The sequence below is a fragment of the Dryobates pubescens genome, chromosome 31, assembly GCF_014839835.1.
Source record: "Dryobates pubescens isolate bDryPub1 chromosome 31, bDryPub1.pri, whole genome shotgun sequence".
NCBI lineage: Eukaryota > Metazoa > Chordata > Aves > Piciformes > Picidae > Dryobates > Dryobates pubescens.
The window spans coordinates 467413-486375 of record NC_071642.1 but is presented as its reverse complement, the minus strand read 5'-3'; the positions used below and the strand labels follow the sequence as shown (position 1 = coordinate 486375).

Sequence of the window (18963 nt, the reverse complement as noted above, 5' to 3'; positions counted from 1 at the left end):
CCGCCCCGCCGCCTAGAGCGGCCCCGGGCCCGCTGCTTCCGCTGCCGGCGCGGAAGTCACTTTGGCGCGGGGGGGCAACCCATGAGGGGCTGGTGCCGCAGCCGCTTCACCGTTAAGCGGCACCCTCTGGGCCCCGGAGGACGTGTAACGGGCTCCCGCCAGCGCCTCCGTGCGGGCCCCGTTGACTCTGGTGAAACCGTTATAAAACGGAGCTCTCCTTGTCCCCACACCCACCCGGGGAAGGGCGCGAACCGGGGCTTGGACCCGCGGCACCGGGAGGGGCCGGAGCGCGCAGCGCGGGGTACCGTGGGCGCGCTCCCGCTTCCCGCCCTGCTCTTCAATTTGCGGCGCTGTCGTAAAAAGCGCGGCCGGGGCCGCGGCGCTCGCTTTACGGCAGAACTCCCAGTAGCTACGCTCTGATTGGCTCCGCCGGGGTCGCGCCGCGCTCTGATTGGTTCCGCTCAGGGCCGGGGGCGGTTTGAGCGGCAGCGCCCGGCGCGGCGGCGGCTCCCCAGCTCAGGCATCATGGTGAGCGGCAGCGGGGCCAGCCCGGGGCGGGCCGGGAGCTCGGGGGGTGCTCAAGCCGCGGGGAGAGCTTGGCTCGTCTCTCTCCGCTGTTGCGCTCGGTGTCTCGGTCCCCGGCGGTGCCTGAGGCTTCTTTCCTCTCTTCCTCTTGCAGCTGCCCTTGTCCTTATTGAAGACGGCGCAAAACCACCCTATGGTGAGTATCGGCAGCGTGATCCATCTCCGGTCCTACAGCCCGCCCTGGCCTCGGGCTCGCCGGTGACACTCAGGCAGGTCCTTGTACACCGGGGCTGAGCCGGCGCTCCGTGACTTCTGTCTCTTATAGTTGGTGGAGCTGAAGAACGGGGAGACATATAACGGGCACCTGGTGAGCTGTGACAATTGGATGAACATCAACCTGCGGGAGGTCATCTGCACATCCCGGGTAAGGCTGGAGACCCGCCCCGGAAGGAGGTCACCCAACCTCCGTGTCCCCGGGGCCCGGCCTCGAAAGTGCCCAGCTCTGTAGCTGTCTCGGATGCCGTCTTTCCTTTTTTTTTTTTCCCCTTTTTTTTGCTTAAAGAGGCTGATCAGAAAGCTGGGGACAGAGTTTTGAGCAGGGCCTGTTGTGACAGGACAAGGGAGGATAGGTTTAAGCTAAAAAAAGAGGGGTTCAGGCTGGAGAAAAGGGAGAAATTTGTTATGCTGAGGGTGGTGAGAGCCTGGCCCAGCTCGCCCAGAGAGGTGGGAGGTGCTCCATCCCTGGTACCATTCCAGGTCAGGTTGTTGGGGCTCTGAGCAACCCCCTCTGGTTGGGAATGTCCCTGCTGACTGCAGGGGGGTTGAACTGGATGACCTTAAGAATCCCTTCCCATCCAAACCATTTGATGATTCTCTAATCCTGTGGACAGGTGACTTCTGCCCGAGATGCAGATTTAATGGTTATAACAACCCTAACAAAGGAACTCGTACTCACATGGGAGCAGGGTGGCTTCCTGCACTGCACACAAACACCCTGCAAAGCATTTCTCTCACAGAGGCTTCTCAGTGTGGGGCTGGGGCTGCAAGAGGGGTGTGATACCCCTGCCTTGTGGAATGACACTGAGCTGGGCTTCCCAAGAACAGAGCCTTCATATTCCAGGTGCTGCTCAAGAAGTGAGGCTTGCTTCAGACCTGCCCTAACTTTTATGAACTTGCTCTCTGCTCCTCCAACTCCACATCAAAACAGGAGCCTGTTGTTTACCTGCACCGAGGCTCTGCACTGTTTGGTACTGCCCTTGGCCAAAGTTGCTCCAGGAGATTGTGATCTATGTTTTAGGCTTTGACCTCAGTCAGAAGTGTTTGGTCTTGTCCCTACCAGCTGCCTGCTGTGGGAAGCGGCAGCCAGGTGGCTGTTGGTTCTCTTTCCCTGCCTTGTGGGAGAGCTCTGTGGGAGAGACTGGCAGAAATCCTCATTCTTCCAAGAAATCTCTCTGCAAACCCCCAGTGCCTGTTGTCTCTACAGCAGGAAGGATCTGAGCGATGTTGCTGGGGCATGAAGAGAAGTTTGCACATCAGTAAAGCTCCTGAGCAAGGTTTGAGAGAGACCTTTGAGGCAGGACAGTGGAAATAGAAAATTGTGGGTGCACCTTGGGGTGTGGCAGGACGAATGGGAAGGAAAAGCTGTTGGATTTAGCAGGAGGGGAACTAAAAGGAGGTAACAGACAGCACAGCCTTCTCCATGTCCCTGACACCAGTGGTGCTGTCCCTCTCCTTGAGAAGTTGCTTCCTACGACTTGTGCTCTGCTGTGGGAGGGCAGCAGCTCGGGTTTCCTACTCTTGAGTGGTGCAGAGGGGTCCTGTGGCTCGCCAGGGCAGCCGGGCTCAGAGCAGCTGTGATCCGCAAACCCCGCGGCGCCTGCGGAGCCCAGGTGGGAGCGGGGCTGGAGCGGCGGTCGGGGCCGCGCTGGCGGGGGCTGGCCGCTAGGTGGCGCGGGGCAGCGGCAGGCCCGGCCGGGTGTTTACCGCGGGGCGGCCGGAACGAGGAAGCGGCGGAGCCTGGCCCCGTCCTGCTGCACCCCGAGCCAAGGCGCAGGCACGGGGCCCGGGCAGGGTGGGGTCTGCTGGGTGTCTCCTGGATCAGGGCTGTTGCTGCCTTGTCTTGCGCGCCGAGAACTTGCCCGTACAGGCAGAGCGGCCCCAGATAACTCCTGGGGGGGTGGCGTGGAGCTGGCTGCGCTGCCCCGGCAGGGGAGGCAGCAGGCGGAGCGGGGCGTGCTGGCTTCTCCCCCTCCTCTGTGCCGTGGCAGATGCCTTCTCCACATGCTGCCTCTGGAGACTCGCTGGGCTCCAGCGATCCCATCTGCAGCCAAGCCCTGCTGGAGCTGCGGCGGAGCGGGGTGAGGTGCGTCCCTGTCCCTCCTCCCAGTGACATCATGGGCGGCACAGTCGTTGTTTGGCTTCCACGCTTGGTTCCTATTCCCACAGCCGCCCTCGCTGCACAGACAAAGCCCTGACAGAGCCTAGAAAAGCCTTGAAACTATTAAACAGCTACAAACCAACGCACAGAGATGGCTGCTGCCCAGCTGGGCACCTGAAGACTCTGGTTTATATCTTTACCATCTGCAAGCTCCATGTTTTTCCCGGTTGCTGTGCTCTGGTGGCACACACCCTGCGGCCAGCTGGCTCCTGCCCTGCCTCGCTGCTCCCTCCACACCCCAGAGGAGCAAAGGCCTGAGGTGACTCCCAGCTGGAGAAGCCCTGCTCCCCCTCCCGCCCCCCCCGCCCTGCTTTTCCTGCCAGAGTTGGTTGTTTGTAGCAGTTCTCTTCGCTCACCACCCTTCCCTCTCCAGTCCTGCTTTCAATTCCCTTCTTGGGTGAGAGTGGAAGGTGTTTGTTGGTTTTCTCAGCCTCTCCTTCCTTCATTTTCTGCAGTTTGTGGAACAAATGGAGCCGAGTTGCTCATGGTGGCTGCCTTTCCCCCCCCCCCCCAGGTTGTGTGTTCTGCAGGAAACCCCTCTTCTTTTTGCATGTGGCTGCAGCTTCGTGCCCTCAGAAAAGGCTGGCAGGGCTGTTCTGCTCTCAGAAAAAGCGATGGAAATACTCAGGTACCCCCCAAAGCACCAGGGTGTGTTCACAGCCTGACACATTGCTCCCTCCTAGGATGGAGACAAGTTCTGGAGGATGCCAGAGTGCTACATCCGTGGCAGCACCATCAAGTACCTGCGGATCCCTGACGAAATTATTGACATGGTGAAGGAGGAGGTGGTGTCCAAGGGCAGAGGCCGCGGTGGGATGCAGCAGCAGAAGCAACAGAAGGGCCGTGGTGTTGGAGGCGCTGGGCGAGGTAATGATCCTGGTTAGATTTTCAGCTGGGAGAGAGGTGAGCAGGATCCCTGCCTTGCAGTGTCCCTGCCCAGCAGTGTCCCCTCTGGAGCGAGCAGCAGCTCCTGTGCCCAGCTCTAGAGCCTGGGCTGCGTCTGGGGGAAGCTGGAGCCGCTCCTGCGCCAGCCCCAGCCAAGCGCGCCTCTTGCCCTGATGGAGAGGCAGCCTCTGCCAAGGAACAGGAAGGATTCGTGCCAGGGATGTGCCTCCTCGTTCCTGGGGTTGGGCAGGAGCTTAGGAGAGTCTGAACTTGACTGTTCCTACCCCTTCCTGGCTGGTTTCAGGAGGCTGGCCCCATGAAATTGGTGTCTCTCAGTGTAGTCTGGGAGGGAAGCAAATGCCTCTGCCGCCTGAAGATGAGCCTGGGCTCTGACAGGGCAATGAGAGGGACTCTTCATCCTGTCCCTGTGGGGCTTTGGAGCCCTCTTGACTTGTTCTTTCTTTTCCCTTTTTGTTGTTTTAAACATGTCTAAGGGTTTGTGTTCCTCCTGCTCAGGACAAGTAACTGATGTTGTGACAGAGGAGAGGTTGCTCCTCATGAAGAAATAGGTCACCAGAACAGCCCTTCCCTGCCTGTCCCACTCTGCCTGCTTAGGTGATCTCTGAGCACTGCAGCTTGGGGCTGTGTTTGCTCTTTTCACCCCAAACTGTCCTGCTGGAGGCCTGGGAGCTGTTTGTCCCCCTCTGGGCTCCCCACTCCTGACCTATCTTTGCGATTCACTTTGTGGCCTCCTCGCTCAGCCCCAGGGGTGTCCTCGGCACAGGTTCCAAATCCTGAGTGCACAAAGTTATGTTTAGCCTGGGAAATTTAAAAGGAGCCTTGAGGTCTGAGACACTGATGGGGGAAGCCTACCCACAGAGCACCCCTGAGGAGCTCCCTGTGTGTTGCTTGAGGAATCCTGGGAGGATCTTCCCAGGGGCATCCTGCTGTGCTGGGAGGAAAATCCCTGTGATTTCTGCTGCCCCTGCTACCTCCTGGGAGCCCTGAGCATGCAAAAGCGACCTTTACAAGTCTGAAGGAGCCTTTATTTTCCCTCCTTCCCTTCCCAGTGTCCAAAGCACTTGGCAGAGCAGCTCTTTGGGATATGGTTATTTGGATAAACATTTGGAGCTGAACGTGGGGTTTATTTTATGTTTTTTCTCTGCTGTGGAAATCTCCACCTTGTGGAGAGCAGAGCTGAGCTTCCTCTGAGGTGGATTCCCTGCTGGTTTGATGTGCAGCTTCAGCTGGCTGATGGAAGATTTTAAAAGGGGAGCTTCAGCATTTGCTAATTAGCTAAAAGGTTTGGCTCTCATTACTGAGACACGAAGGGAGGAGGGGAGAGAGAGGAAAGGAAGAGGGAAAAAAAAGGCAGGACAGTGCTGCTGAGAGGCCAGCAGGCAGGAGGGAAGCTGTAGTTGTGCACACACTTGAAAGGATTCCTGTTCCTCACACTGCTCATCCTTCCTCCTGCTCCTCGCCTTGCCAAGCCCTGAAGTGCTGCAGCGTTAGCTCAGCCTTGCTGGGAGCAGCCAGAGCCCCATCAGCATCCTGAGCACTGCAGGGTCAGAAGCAGCTTGTGTTGTGCCTCAGCTTCAGGCACATCTCCATGAAGCAACCACAGCTTCCAGAGAAGCTCTTCTGCCCCACACCCAACCCCAGGCTCCTCTGGGCTCCGCCTTTTGTGTGAGGCAGATGGCAGGGGAGGTCCAGAGCGTCCACAGAACCACAGCCTGGGCTGGGTTGGAAGGGACCGTAAAGATCATCCAGTTCCCACCCCTGCCATGGGCAGGGACACCTCCCACCAGCCCAGCTTGCTCAGGGCCTCATCCAGCCTGGCCTTGAACATTTCCAGGCTTGGAGCCTCCATAACTTCTCTGGACAACCTGTTCCAGTGCCCAGGGAAGTCATGCCAAGGCAGAGAGAATTCCAGGCAGGAATCTGTTTGGGGTGAAGCTGGGCAGGGCAGGGTGAGCTCAGCAGCTGCCATGACAAAGACAGACACAGCTCTTGGGTACAGATCTGTAGTGGGCAAGCTGCTGGGGGTGCCTTGGACTGGATGATCTCCAGAAGTCTCTTCCAACCCCACCATGCTGGGGTTCTGTTGCTGGCTCCCAGCGATGCTGTCACAGCCAAGCTCTCTCTTTCTCTCCTCAGGTGTGTTTGGTGGCCGTGGCCGAGGGATTCCAGGCAGTGGAAGAGGCCAGCAGGAGAAGAAGCCTGGCAGACAATCAGCAAAGCAGTGAGAGGCTGGCAGCAGCCTGCCCGGGGCACTGCGCCGCCAGGCCGCTGGGTTTGGGTCACCTCAGGGTTGCCATGTGTTGAAAAGTCTTCCCTCCCTGCTCCTCCATGAGTGCCCCAGTCAGGTAGTTTGGAAGCCCCTTTGCAATTGGATCTGGTGCAGTGAGCTTCATTCACTGCTCCTAGGCAGCAAATCATTGGAAATACTGTAAAAAATCATTGGTGGGGAAGGACCTGAGCTCTGCCTCCCCAGCTGGGGGAGGCACTGGTTTAATTTTTCAGGGCCACCAGGTTTGATTTGGGTTGTTCTGCAGAGTGGCCCGAGAAGGAGGCCAACACTCTGGATTGTTTGTGTTGTTTTGGTTTTTAATGCTTGGAACAGGCAAACTCATTGCATTTTAACAGGTGTCAGCTTGGATTTGCAAACCCCTGACCTCCAGGACTTTGTCTCTTTCTGGTCTTAAAGGTTTAGGAGCTCTTTAAAAACAACAGAACTTTTAAGCTGTTGCTTCTCTTTCTGGCCAGTTGCTTCTGACCCTCTCCTGTGGCTAAGGGGAGAGCTTGGGATGAACTCTGCATTGGCCTTCAAGGCTTGTGTCCAGGAGGGGTCTGTGACAAATGAGGGGTTCCCAGTTAGTGATTACTAATTTGACTTCAGATTAGAAGTTTCCTTGAAAGGAAAACCTTTTCTGTGCTCTCTTGCAGGAGGCTTTTCCTGCTTTGTTTTGTTTTACCTGCAAAGCAACCAAGCTGTTGATTGATTTCTCTCCCTGCTTTGAAAACTCTCTCTCATGCCTGTGACACCAAGTCCTGAACCCCAACAGTCTTTCTCCTTCTCATTTCTTCTGGTACTTAGTGAGTGACCTCACTGGTTGTGTTGCTTCCATTTCTGGTCACCGATGATCTTCCCTTGGGGACACAGAGCAGCTCCTGTGAATTCCCAGGCTGGGCTGCTCCAGTCTTCCATCCCCCAGGGTGCAGGGTCCCATGAGCAAAATGCACCCACGAAAGACCCTGGCTGACCAAACTGAATGTCTGCATGGGGGCACAGGGCGGGAGAGAGGCTCTGGCTGTGCCTCAGCCCTGAGTGGATGAGATAGTTTAATTTTAGGGGAACAGCTGATAGTGTGGCTGCTTGTGAGCAGGGGCTTGGGGGTTGTCTCGGTTTCTCTGCTGCTCTGCCATCACCCCTGGATTCAGGCAAGTCAAGGACTTATTTTTTTAATGTTTATAGAACTTGTGTGCAGTGGTGAGTGGGAATAAATCACCAACCTCTGCCCCACGCCTGCCTCTGTCTGTGACAGCCCTGAGCCCTGTCCCTGTCTGCTCCCACAGCCACAGGCTCCCCCTGAGCCCACGCCCGAGCCCTGCTCTAAGTCACAAATGCCCAGGCAGAGGGGGAGCTCCTTGGTTGCTAGCAGCAGCCCCAGGCTCTCCTCAGCATTCGGTGCCCATCCTGGGCAGCTGGCTTCTGCCAGGGAGCCAATTCTGGGCCAGGGGTAGGGGGCAAGCATCCTCCCCCTGGAAACCTGAAGCGCCCCTGTGGCATTTTAACAAAGGCCAGGCCAAGCCTTGTGTCAGACTTTCCCTTCCCAACCTGCTCCCTCCCTTCCGAGGCCCTGCAGCCACAGGAGCTCTGAGTGCTGCCCTGCTGCAGAGGAGGCAGCCACAGAGCTCTCTGGATTTCAGCTCTCTTCTGGCCAGAGAAATCTGCACCACAACAGTGGGACCTTTGGCTTCAGCTTGGGGTTGAGTCCTCCAAGTACGCCTTATCTCCTGACAAAGCTCTGGCTCTGGAGCTCATTAAGTTCTGCTTTCATTTAATTACAACCACAGGCTTGAGCAGCCTTCCCTGCCTGCCTTCCCCCTTCCTTTTTCCACCTCTGGAGGGATATTTTTGTCCCGAGCCAGGGTACAGCAGCTTGGGGGAGAAGATGGCACCATGTTAAGAGCAGCATTGAGCCTGGGCCTTGGTGCGATGCTCAGCTGCAGCTTTGAGCCTTTCTGCCCCAAAACCTGGTGCCACGTGCTCCAGCCCTGCCCCATGGCAGCGTGGGGAGGGGCACGGGGAGCTGAGGCTGAAAAGAATAAAAACAACCCCAGAGCAGGGAGGAGCAAGATAAAAGCAACGAGCAGAGAGAGGAGGAAAGAAGGTCTGAGCCTCGCTGCCGGCGTGGGTGGGTGCAGGCAGCCTGGCACGGCCCAAGCGTCCCGGCCGGAAAGACAGGCTTGGGCTGGGGGCACCCAGCAGAGGCCACCCTCAAACTCTCCCTGCTGCGTTCTCTGGGTGTTTTCACGGCAGCCGGGCCCGTGGCAGCCGTGGGGCCGTGTCTCGGTGCTGCCACTTGCCCCACGGTGACTCAGAAGCTCTGAGGCTCGCCGGGGAGGCAGCGCAGGAATGGTTCCAGAGGCTGCGACGCGGAGGGAGTGGCTGCCGAAATACTTCAGGGCTGCGCTAAGCAACTAAAAATACCCTGCAGGCCCCCTCCTCCCCTGCCCTTCTCGCTCTCTTTTGCTTGTTTTCCACTTTTTTTGTGTTGGCTTTTATTTTTTTTTCCCTTCTTCATTCTTTGCTTTGATTGTGGGAGGCCCCCCCTGCCCGGAGGCAGCAGAGCCCCCCGGGGGCCGCTGGGGGTTTGAGGCAGAGCTGGTGACCACTTCTTGTTTTCCCGGCTGGGTTCCTCACTCCCTCCCTTCGGCGGTGACTAAGAGGTGGCTTTGCCTGGTGCCTGTGGTGCACATCCCAGGGTGGCAAATGCTCTCCTGCTTGTCCCCTTTTGGGGGGGTGGCTCAGGGTGCATGGTGCATCCATGGCAGTTTGTGGGCACCTTGGAGTCCAGCCTATGCCCTCAGCTGGAGCTGTGGCTGTCAAGTGGCAGCAGGGCACCTTGCCTTGGCTCCTGGCTGCAGCAGGGTCAGGCAGTGCCAGCATCACGGAGCTGGCTGCACCCAAACAATGGTCCTGTTGTGGCTGGGGAAAAGGAGAGCAGGAGGAGCACCTTGGGAGTCTGAGGATGCTCTGGTGAAGGTGGCCTCACCAAGGTGGCAGCAGTAGGGGTCTGTCCAAAACCCTCACTGCTTGCTGCAGGTAAATATAGCCTGGCTGGCAGGTGGCACAGAGTGACTCAGTGGTGCCCAGGGGGCTGAGCCAGGCTCCCATGCCTCTGGGAATAGCAGCTTCAGCCCCCAGATGAGGTGACAGTGGCACTGCCACCAGCTCCATGGATGGGCACAGCCCCACTTGTGCCCTCCCAGGAGGTGGAAGGGGCTGCTGAATCATGACCCTCATTAAATGCTCATTAAGAAAATGAAGCTGCTGGCTGCCCACAGGCATTGGGTTGCCAGCAGCAAGACAACCTGCGGTGTCTGGTGTGGGGACAAGGGATACCTACGGGTGGTGACAGGGTGGGAGCACACAGAGGGACCATGGGGTGCTGCAACCTTCTGAAAGGACAAACTGGGGGTGGCAGGGGTGAGGGGCTGGCAGGGCTTTGCCGGCAGGGTTGTGCCGGCAGCTGGGCCCGGCCGGAGTACAGATCGTGGCTCTCATCGTTGGCCACCTGCCAGCCGCTCTTCAGGGAGGCCCCGGGGCCGGCTCGTTCCTCCCCGCGGCCGCGGCACGCACCCACGACCGGGGCCTGCTCCCCGGGGGGACCCGCGGCTGCGGGCAGGGTGCTGGCAGCAGCACGGCCTGGGGGGCACAGGCAGCCGCGGCCTGGGGTGTGTCCCCAGCTGGGGGGGGGTCCCTGTGGAGTGCTGGAGCAGGGGAGCCACCCTCCCGGCCCCTGTTGTCCCCCTGCCAGTCCCCGTTCCCGGCTGGGCGGGTTTTGCCAGGACACAAAGTCTGAACCTGCCGGTCCTGCCGCGGCCGCGCCCCTAATGACAGGTTCGTGGCGGAAACGGGGACGGCGGCTTCACCTGCGAGCTCCAGCGCCGCGGGGACAGCGGGGCCGCCGCCCCTCCACCCCCCCTGGGTCAGCAGAGGCCACCAGGCTGCCCCCATGCTCGGTGCCATGCTGTGCCTCACGCCATGCCACGCTGTGCCGTGCTGTCCCTGTGGTCCGTGCCGTGCCCTGTGCCATCACCCCATGCTGCGCTCCGCACTATGCCAGTCAGCTGTGGTTGGGCAGGCAGGGTGGGCACACCGGGACATGGGCTTCTTGCTGGCCTCGCCTGCACCAGGAGGTCAGAGGGACTCGGGGTTGGCATGGCACCGGCACAGCCGTCAGCTGCAGCCTGGCACTGCCAGCGGAGTGTCCCACTGGGCCCCCACACCCCCATGGCTGACACCGCTGATTTATCGCCCTCATTAGCGCAGGCCTGGGTCCATCTGGCTGTAATTAGGAGCAGGTCGGCGTCACCTCAGCACCGCTGTCCCTGTGGTCCTGCCATGCACGGCGTGTCCCTGCCGAGCGGCACCAGGACCCCTCGGCCTGCACCGCGGGGGCTGCATCCTGCCGGCGCGGGGGGTTATCGTCGGTGACGTCACTGCTGACGCCGATCCACCCCCACAGCCGCCCGCGGGCTCGGCCGGTGTGACGTGCGCCGTGTGCCGCCACCGCCACCGCTTAACTCCTTCCCCGCTGCCGGTCGAACCGGGGCCAGGGGTGCCGGGGCTGGCTGCCCACCCATGCTGCGGCACTAGGCTCAGCCGCCGCAGGCTGCAGCCATGACGGCTTCATCCCAGCAGTGAGACACAGCTGGCCACCTGCCCGCCTTGTGCTGGTGCTCACCAGCGGTTGCTGGGCAAACCCCATTGTCCCCGGTGCCACCGGCACGTACCGGCGAGGCTGTGATGCCCGGGGGGAAGTGGGGAGAGGCTGTGACACGGGAGGTGCCGGTGGCACACACATCGTGGCAGTCCTGTTCTGCTGGGGCAGGGACCGGCTGGGCAGGCCTCAGTGTAGCCGGGCACGCTCCAGCCCGGCCGCCGGTACAGCCACCGGCCAGATTCTGCCCACGTAGGTCATGGCCCCTGCCCGATGTGTTTGCTTACGGTGCTCTTTAACAGACGGGGCCCGGCCCAGTACCCAGGGCTCGGTACCGGTCCCAGGTACTCTGTCCGCGTGCCCGGTCCCACTGCCGGTGCCCGGCCCCGGTGCCCGCCCTGCCTTTGTGCCCATCATCCCCCCGGCGGGGCGCGCGCCGCGAGGGGCCATGTGATCTCCCCTCCCCCGCGCTGACGTCAGCCCAGGGGCCCTCGCGCTGTTGTGCCGTTTACTCGCCGGTCGCCCCGGCGACAACAGCACCGGGGAAGGCGAGAAAGAGAGCCAGGAGTGGGCGTGGCCCCGCCTCCCGGGGCGAGGTCCCCGCCCCGTTATGCAAATACCACGGCGAGCGAGGACGTCATCTGCAGCCAATGGCGTCTCGGCGCGGTGACGTCAACGCGCCGGCGTGTCGTATTTAAGGCGACGCGGGGGCCGCGGCGGCGGCAGACGCGTGTGTGCGCGCGCAGGAGCGGGGCAGCGGCCGGTCCCACCGGCGCCTCCCCCGCCCTCCCCTCCCCCCCCCCGGCACCGCCGCGCTTCGCCCCGTTCCTCCCTTCCTCCCCCCGCCCCGGCCCCGTTTCCCCCGCAGCCGGGCGGGGGAGGAGGATGGAAACACCCTTCTACCATGATGATGTGTTGAGCGGCCTCGGCAGCGGCTTCGCTCCCTCCTCCGGTAGCAGCGGGCTCCTCCTGCCCTTCCCCGGCGGCAGCATGATGAAGAAAGACGCTCTCGGAATGGCGTTACCGGAACAGGTGGCGGCGGCTTTGAAAGGACCGGGTGCGACGAGCGGTGAAGCGGCGGGGCTTCTGGGCTCTGCCGATCTGGGGCTGCTGAAGCTGGCGTCCCCCGAGCTGGAGCGGCTGATCATCCAGTCCAACGGGCTGGTGACCACCACACCGACCAGCGGGCAGTTCCTCTACCCGAAAGCCGCTGCTTCCGAGGAGCAGGAGTTCGCCGAGGGTTTCGTTAAGGCGCTGGAGGACTTGCACAAGCAGAACCAGCTGGGCGGCGGCGCGGCGGGGAGCGCCGGTGGAGCCGGAGCAGGAGGAGGCGGAGGAGGCAGCAGCACCGCGGGCGAGCTGCCCGCCGCCGGCCTGGCCCCGGAGCCGCCGGTCTATGCCAACCTCAGCAGCTACCCGGCGGTGAGCTACGCCGCCGACCCTGGCCCCTTCGCCGCGCCGCCTCCCCGGCTCCCCCCACCGCCGCCTCCCCCGCCGTTAAAGGACGAGCCTCAGATCGTGCCGGAGGTGCCGAGTTTCGGGGAGAGCCCTCCGCTCTCCCCCATCGACATGGACACGCAGGAGCGTATCAAGGCGGAACGAAAGCGGCTGAGGAACCGCATCGCCGCCTCCAAGTGCCGCAAGAGGAAGCTGGAGCGGATCTCCCGTCTGGAGGAGAAGGTGAAGAGCCTCAAGAGCCAGAACACGGAGCTGGCCTCCACCGCCAGCTTGCTCCGCGAGCAGGTCGCGCAGCTCAAGCAGAAGGTCCTCAGCCACGTCAACAGCGGCTGCCAGCTCCTGCCCCAGCACCAGCACCAGGTGCCGGCGTACTGACCCGCGGAGCGGCACCGAGGAGGGCGCTCCCGCCCCGGGCACGGACCGAGGGACCCGGGCACGGACTGAGAGAGCCCGGGGCCCTGAGGGTGTGAGGGGAGGGGGAGCAGAGCCGTGCTCCCGAGGGGCTGCCGCCCCGCCGGCGGACTTGAGGGGGAGCCCGGGCATGGACCGAGGGGCTGGGGGAGGAGGGAGCGCCGTGTTGGGGGGGGGCCACGCTGCCCGCCCCCCGCCCCGCCAGCGGACTGAGGGGAAGCACCGGGCCGCCCCCGCCCTGCGCCGGGACTCGCCGGGCCGCCGCGCCCGAGACATTCCAGTCAGGCCCCAGTAAAACCCCGCGACACGGAGATCCGCCTCTTGCTGTGTGCTGCGCCGGGGAGCGGGCAGGGAGGAGGGGGCGGAGGGGGCCTGCGCGGGAAGGAAACGGCGCGGCCGAGGCCATCTTGGGGCGGGCGGGGGGAGGGGGCGGGCGCGGGGGAACGATGGAGCGTGATGGGGGCGGGGGGTGGCGAGCGGGGCTGCCCCCGAGTCTGGGCAAGGGGGTAGGGGCAGTTCCTAGAGATGCCCGGAGGGGGTGGTCCTCTGGGAGGAGTTCGGCGGGGGGGGATCCTGGAGCTTCCCCGGGCCTGGCCTGGGGTTGCTGCAGTTCCCATGTGTGGGTGCCTGGCGTTACTGGGGCGAGTCTGGGGGTTCCTGAACGACGCCGGGGCCATGGGGAGGGTATCTAAGGTTACTGGGTCTCCCTGGGGAAAGGGGGGCTCGGAGGGAACCCAGCAGCTTGTGGGGCTGCTGGTCCTGGCTGTGGCTGTCCTGCCAGACCCCCACGGGGAAGTTCACCAACATCCTTCCGCTCCATCCCCCCGCGCCCCGCCAGGCTGAGGCTCCGCAGCCCCTCCCCGGATTCGGGCTGCCCTCCGTCATTTCCCGGCACCTCGCTCCGTGCCAGCGGCTCCCCGGCCCTGCTCCGTTCCGCGGAGCGCTCCCACGGGTCGGACTCTCCCGGCAGCGCTCGGGGGCGATATCGACGCCGGTGGCAGAGCGCCGGTGGCAGAGCGCTCGGCTTGAGTGCTGCCAGCCGCGACGTGCCGAGCCGTGCCACACTATGCCAACACCGGGGATAGCGCCGCTGGCGAGCAGCCCGGCTCGCCGTGGCCCTGCCATGGAGGGAGGTGGCGGCGGGCAGCGTGGCCTCCTCGGGGCCCCGACAAGGTGCCGGAGCGGCTGCGGTTTGTCGGGAGGACGCAGCCCTGTCGAGACGCAGCTGCGCTGCGACCCGCTCAGCACCGAGACCGGCGCCGTGTCCCGGCGCGGAGCCAGCGCAGCCCTGCCGCTGCCGCCAGCAGAGACACGGCGGTAGGCACCGAGACCTGAGGGCGGGGCGTGAGTCCTCCCGGGGTTCCGGAGGGCGCCGGTGCCGCGGTGCGGCCCGGGGCCAGCAGCGGGCGCGGCGGGCTGCTCGCCCCCGCCTCCCCCGAGGCGGATAAAGCCGGCGGCAGCGGGTCCCGGGGCAGCGGCATGGCGCGGGGCTCTCTCCTCCTACTGCTGTTCTACAGCATCTCTGTCCTGCTTGCTAAAGGTACCGGAGAACGGCGAGCACCGGGATGGCGGGGTTGGGGCAATCTGGGGGGTCCCCCGGGGGTGCTCGGACTCCTTGGTGGGGCTACACACCCCGCAGTACCGGGAGGGCTGTGTGCTTCCCGGTGGCACTGGCGGAGAGGAGTCTCTGGCAAATTCCTGTCCATCCCTGCAGTTCCGAGAACCGGGAGGGTTCCGAGTGTGCCGCGCCCGGGGAAGGTACGGAGCGGGGGTGTCCGGATGCTCCTCCGCACTAACGGGCTCGGTGTGCCCGCTGATGAGGAAAGGTCTCTGAGCCATCCCTGCCCGACTTAGTCCGGCACCGGGATCTGCAGCGGTGCTGGACTCAGCCCTGCCCGGGGCAGCCGGGGACCCGCGGCACGGGGGTAGGCTGCACGCAGTTTCCAGGTGCCAGCCTGTTTGATACCTGCCCCCCCCCCCCCGCGCCCCGGGGCTCCCTGGGCTGGCAGCAGCACCCTGCCCCTCCCACAACCGGCAGCAGCCCGGGACAGGATGTAGCCCCGGTGCTGCCAAACCGGCTGGGCTGGCTGGGGCTGGCAGTGGCGTGGGTGCTCTGGGGGCTCCAGCAGTGCTTTGGCACTCTGGAAGCAAAAGGCTCCAGTGCCCTGTCCCTCTGTTTCCAGTCTGGGCCCCCTAGCAGGCCCCCTACAACCCAAGATGCCTCAGCTTGGCTGCTAGCTGGCACCCAACTCCTGGTGCTTGGGCCTGGGTTCATCGCCCTCCTCCCAGCATGAGTAGCAACTGGGTGGGAATGGCTTGTCCCAGTGTCCCCAGTGGCCATGGATGCCCCTAGCCACTCCAGTGCCCCTGGGTGCTGGCTGTGCCGTAGGGCATTTCACGCTGGTGTCACCCATGGAGCTGGGCTGGACCTGCTCCTCCTCTTGTGCAAACAGGACCTTGAGACATAATGGCACTGCTGGCACTGCCTGGCAAATGCTGCCGCGTCCCGTGTGGGCACAGCAGAGCCCTCCTCATGGCCCAGCAGTGAGGGTGTGCAGTGGGTGCCAGGAAGTCTAGGCTGGCACATGTGCATGTGCCTTGACAAATGCCCACCACTGCCATGCTGCTCTGCCCACCCCCAGCAGTGCTGTTCCTGGGCTGCAGTGGCTTGGGAAGCTCTTCCTGGCCCTGGGATTCCAATATTGGCTAAATCCCAGGTTTCTGCTCCTCTCTGGACGGTGAAGCCACCTGCAAGGTGAGCACCAAGAGGCTGGGAGCTGCCTGCCGCAGGCTCTGCTGTGCCCTTGCTGACCACCTCTCTCCTCCATGCTTCAACAGCAGAAGCCAACCATACCAGCCACACAACGCTGCAGAGCTCAGCGACGTCTGCGTCACCTTCTCCATCCAGCTTAGCCTCAGCCTCCATCACAGGGGTACCCAGCACAGTTCCAGCCACCCACAGCTCAGGGGTAACTCGGGCAGCTCCCTCCAGCCCTGCTGCATCATCTGTGCCCAGCCAAGCGAGCACAGAGGCCCCTACAGCATCTACCCCCTCCAAGCCACCCACCACATGGATTCCATTGAGCACACCAGGTTTGGAAGTGTCTGGGACAGCCTTATCTGACCCAACCCTGACGACTGCTCCCTTTAGGGAGGTACCAACATCAGAGGCGCTGCCAGCAACGAGCTCGGGAGCGCTGCCATCTCTGCCCGGCACCACCACGGCATCGCCTACGTCCCACCCGGCTGAGCCCAGCTCCTCGGCCACACTGCAGCCAGACGGCTCCACAGCCCCATCCTCACTCAGGCCTTCTCCTGATCCCAGCTCAGCGAGCCCCAGTCCCAGCAGCACCTTGGCCACCAGCTCCAGAACGGCACTGACCACCAGCCCTGGTGAGAGCCAGGCTGGGGGACACCGCAGGCAGGGAACTCCCAAACCGGCTCCAAGCCACGAGTTCAAGAGCAGGCCTGGGTCTCGCCTGGGCTCCCTCTCCCCTGCAAGATGAGGCATGGAAGTTCTGGGTTGTAGGTCCTCAAGTGAGCTCAGGGTTGCCCCATCCTCCTCTGTCCCCTGCTCCACTCCCTCCTCCATCCCCTGTGTTGTAGTGTGATGTTTTAGCCCACCCACACCAACAAAAAGCTCAGCTGAGCTCTTGTCATGGTACCATAGCCAGGGAGGGTGGAAGGGGCCCAGGCTGGTTCCCTGTGGGTGAAGGTGGCATGGGAAGGTCCTGGGTCTGTGAGAGGTTTGGAGAGCTGGAGCCAGTCATGAGGCCTGTCTTGCCCTGAGAGCCACCACAGTGCCAGACACAAGGCCCAGTGGTGCCAGGGGGGTAACAACGTGCCCATTTCTCCCCTGCAGTGCTGAACCCCACCAAGTCCAACCCTGTCGAGGTCGCCATCATCTGCATCTTCGTCTGCTTGCTGGTGGGGGGAGCGACCACACTGCTGGTGTGGCTGTACCAGCACAGGACCCCCCGGTTCCGCCACCTGGAGGAGGTGACCATGGTGCGTAAGGGCGGCAGGAGGGTGGCAGGGGGCAGAGCGCTGCGGGAGAGCTGCCAGGCAGGAGCACCGCTGGGTGTGGTGCGCTTCAGGAGCAAAGCTGCCTGCAACCAGGAGGTGCTTCTGTTGTGTGAAGATCCATGGAGCTGGGCTGCAGGCTGGCTGAAGGAGGGGGTCCTGTGAAGGTGAGAGGGCTCTGTGTGGGCTGAGCCCACCGCAGGGAGGCTGAGCCAGCAGTGCCAGCAGCTTCAGGAGAGCTTTTGAAGGCTCCAGTGCCTTTGCCTGCTTAATTGCAGTTTTCAGACTGAAGTTGTCACCCCTCGGTGTGGCCACAAGCCAGACAGAGGACATGGGAAAAAGGTTTCAGTGTTAATCAGCTAAGCACCACCCAGTGGGCAGGGACAGCTGGAGTGAGAGCGTAAAAAGTCACCAGGGGAGCAGGGGGGCTGTGGGGGAAGGATAGGGGTGAGGACAGCCGGCATGCTGTGCTCCTCTTCCTCCACCGAAGACAAGGACCCTTCTGGGTAAGAATTGCAGCTTCATTGAAGGGCTGAATTTCTGCTGCATCTCTGTGTGAGCACAGTGCCACTGGTTTGTGCCCACCTCTGCCAGGCATTCCCTGGGATGGGTTCACTCAGGTTCCATCGCTTGCAGTCAGTGCATTTGTCACCAGCAATCCTTCAGCTGTTGTCTGTTGCAGTCACTTGTTTGCATTTTCTGAACCTGTGCCAGTGCCAGTGCCAGTGCCAGTGCCAGTGCCAGTGCCAGTGCCAGTGCTTCCTGGGGGACTGGAAAAAAGGAGACAAACGTTAACTTTGTCAGCCAGCTCCAGGAAGGGTCCTGGACTGCGACAGGCAGACGCTGCCAAGTGGGGCTGGGCTCTGGGTGCTCATCTCATTTTCTCTTTCTTCCCCAGAGCAAGGTGATGGAGGGGTCCCCCAGTATGCAGCACACACCCAGATGACCCCCACTGCTGCCCCCGCCCACACTCCCCGCGCTGCTGAATAAAGAAGCTGCTGACTTGGCTCTGGTTTCCCATCTACAGAGTGCTCTGCACCTTGCCTGGGGAAAATTCCAGTCCCAGGGGACACCCCCAACCACTTTCGAGGTCTCCTACACCTGTCTGGAGGCCCTGGGATGCCCCAAGGCCCAGCAGGGTGGGTGTAGGGTCGGGTGCAGCGGTGTGTAGGGTGGTGGGGGCTGCACAGCCCCCCCGGCACGGTGGGATGGGAGGGAGCGAGCGGCCAGGCACGCACGGCGCCTTCCTTCTGCTCCGCTGCACACGGCCGGGCCGCGCCGCCAGCACCGCGGCACTGTGGCACACGGCAGGGATCGCGGCTCAGGGCGACCGGCCTGGCACACGGGGACCGTGGCACAGGGCAAGGACTGGGCATCGGTAAGAGGCTGTGGGTGATGGTGGCGTCTGGTTGCAGTATGGACCCAGGTGCGGGACTTGGCATCCCCTGGGATGGGCTGAGCTGAAGCTGCTCCCGGTGCTGGCTGGGCCGTGGGGGGCTCAGATCAGGAGGGACGGGGGTGGGGGGGGGGGATAGGCTATGTGGGCACAAGCGGCTGAGCTGTGCCCAGTGTGCTCCAGTTCCTTGGGGATGGCAGGCGATGGGGTACCCACGGATGATCGCTGATGTGGTGCCACCAGGCTCGTGGCTTGCTGTGTGATGCAGGCTGGAGGCCGCCCTCGTCCCCCGCCGGTCCGGTCCTCATCCAGCCCTTGGAGTCACCGGGGTGGGGGATTCTGTACCGGGGGGCTTGTGTGGGACCCTGAAATCCGAGGTGGGGACTGAGCCGGGACCTGGCGTCCAGAAACCATGGGTGGGAGGAACCGGCGTGTCCCGGCCTCGGCCCCCGGGCGGGGGGGGATCCCGCCGCCGCCGCACGCCCCCCTCCCGGCTGCAGCTCTCGGGGCTTTCCCCAAGCAGGGATAGCGATGCGACGGAGCCGGACGGCGCTGCCCTTCTTCGGCGCGGAGGTGAGAGCGGCACCGGGACCAGGGGGCACCGGGAGGGGCGAGAGAGGGAGTCCCCGGGGAGGGGGGTCCCGGTATGAGCGTCTCAGCGCCGGGCCCCCGGGCAGCAATAACCGGGCTGACGGCGTCCAGCGGGAGTTAATTATCCCCTTAATGGGCGGTTAATTATTATTCACCTCTGCGTAATTGCGCGCCGGCTTCGGTTTTTTTTCCCGGCGGGGTCCCGGGGGAAGGTGGCGCGGGCGGAGGCTCCCTCGGGTGGCGGTGGGATGAGGAAGGGGTGGGGGTGTCCAGGCGGATCCCTGCGC

At 63.0% G+C, this 18963-nt stretch overlaps 2 protein-coding genes across 3 annotated transcripts; both read left to right on the top strand.

The window, feature by feature from the left end:
- The first annotated feature begins 365 nt into the window (after positions 1-365).
- On the top strand, positions 366-7477 carry LSM4 (LSM4 homolog, U6 small nuclear RNA and mRNA degradation associated). 2 transcript variants are annotated; one of them, XM_054175315.1, is made up of 5 exons: positions 366-528; positions 680-721; positions 851-949; positions 3646-3829; positions 6005-7472. In XM_054175315.1, exons 1-5 carry the CDS (start codon positions 526-528, stop codon positions 6091-6093), a joined length of 417 nt encoding a protein of 138 aa, XP_054031290.1. In that variant the 5' UTR covers positions 366-525; the 3' UTR covers positions 6094-7472. The 2 variants fall into 2 exon arrangements, with proteins under 2 accessions (XP_054031290.1, XP_054031291.1); XM_054175316.1 differs by lacking the exons at positions 366-528; positions 680-721; positions 851-949 and adding an exon at positions 2975-3221 and having other exon boundaries at positions 6005-7477.
- A 4078-nt stretch (positions 7478-11555) lies between these two features.
- Positions 11556-12977, top strand: JUND (JunD proto-oncogene, AP-1 transcription factor subunit). Its single transcript, XM_054175398.1, has one exon. The coding sequence runs from the start codon at positions 11683-11685 to the stop codon at positions 12628-12630; it is 948 nt and encodes a 315-aa protein (XP_054031373.1). The 5' UTR covers positions 11556-11682; the 3' UTR covers positions 12631-12977.
- The last annotated feature ends 5986 nt before the right edge of the window (positions 12978-18963 follow it).

Coding starts and splice junctions, on each gene's coding strand:
- LSM4 (XM_054175315.1), top strand. Junction 950..3,645: donor AGGTCATCTGCACATCCCGG/GTAAGGCTGGAG, acceptor GCTCCCTCCTAG/GATGGAGACAAGTTCTGGAG. Junction 3,830..6,004: donor TGTTGGAGGCGCTGGGCGAG/GTAATGATCCTG, acceptor TTCTCTCCTCAG/GTGTGTTTGGTGGCCGTGGC.
- JUND (XM_054175398.1), top strand. CDS start 11,683: ATGGAAACACCCTTCTACCATGATGATGTGTTGAGCGGCCTCGGCAGC.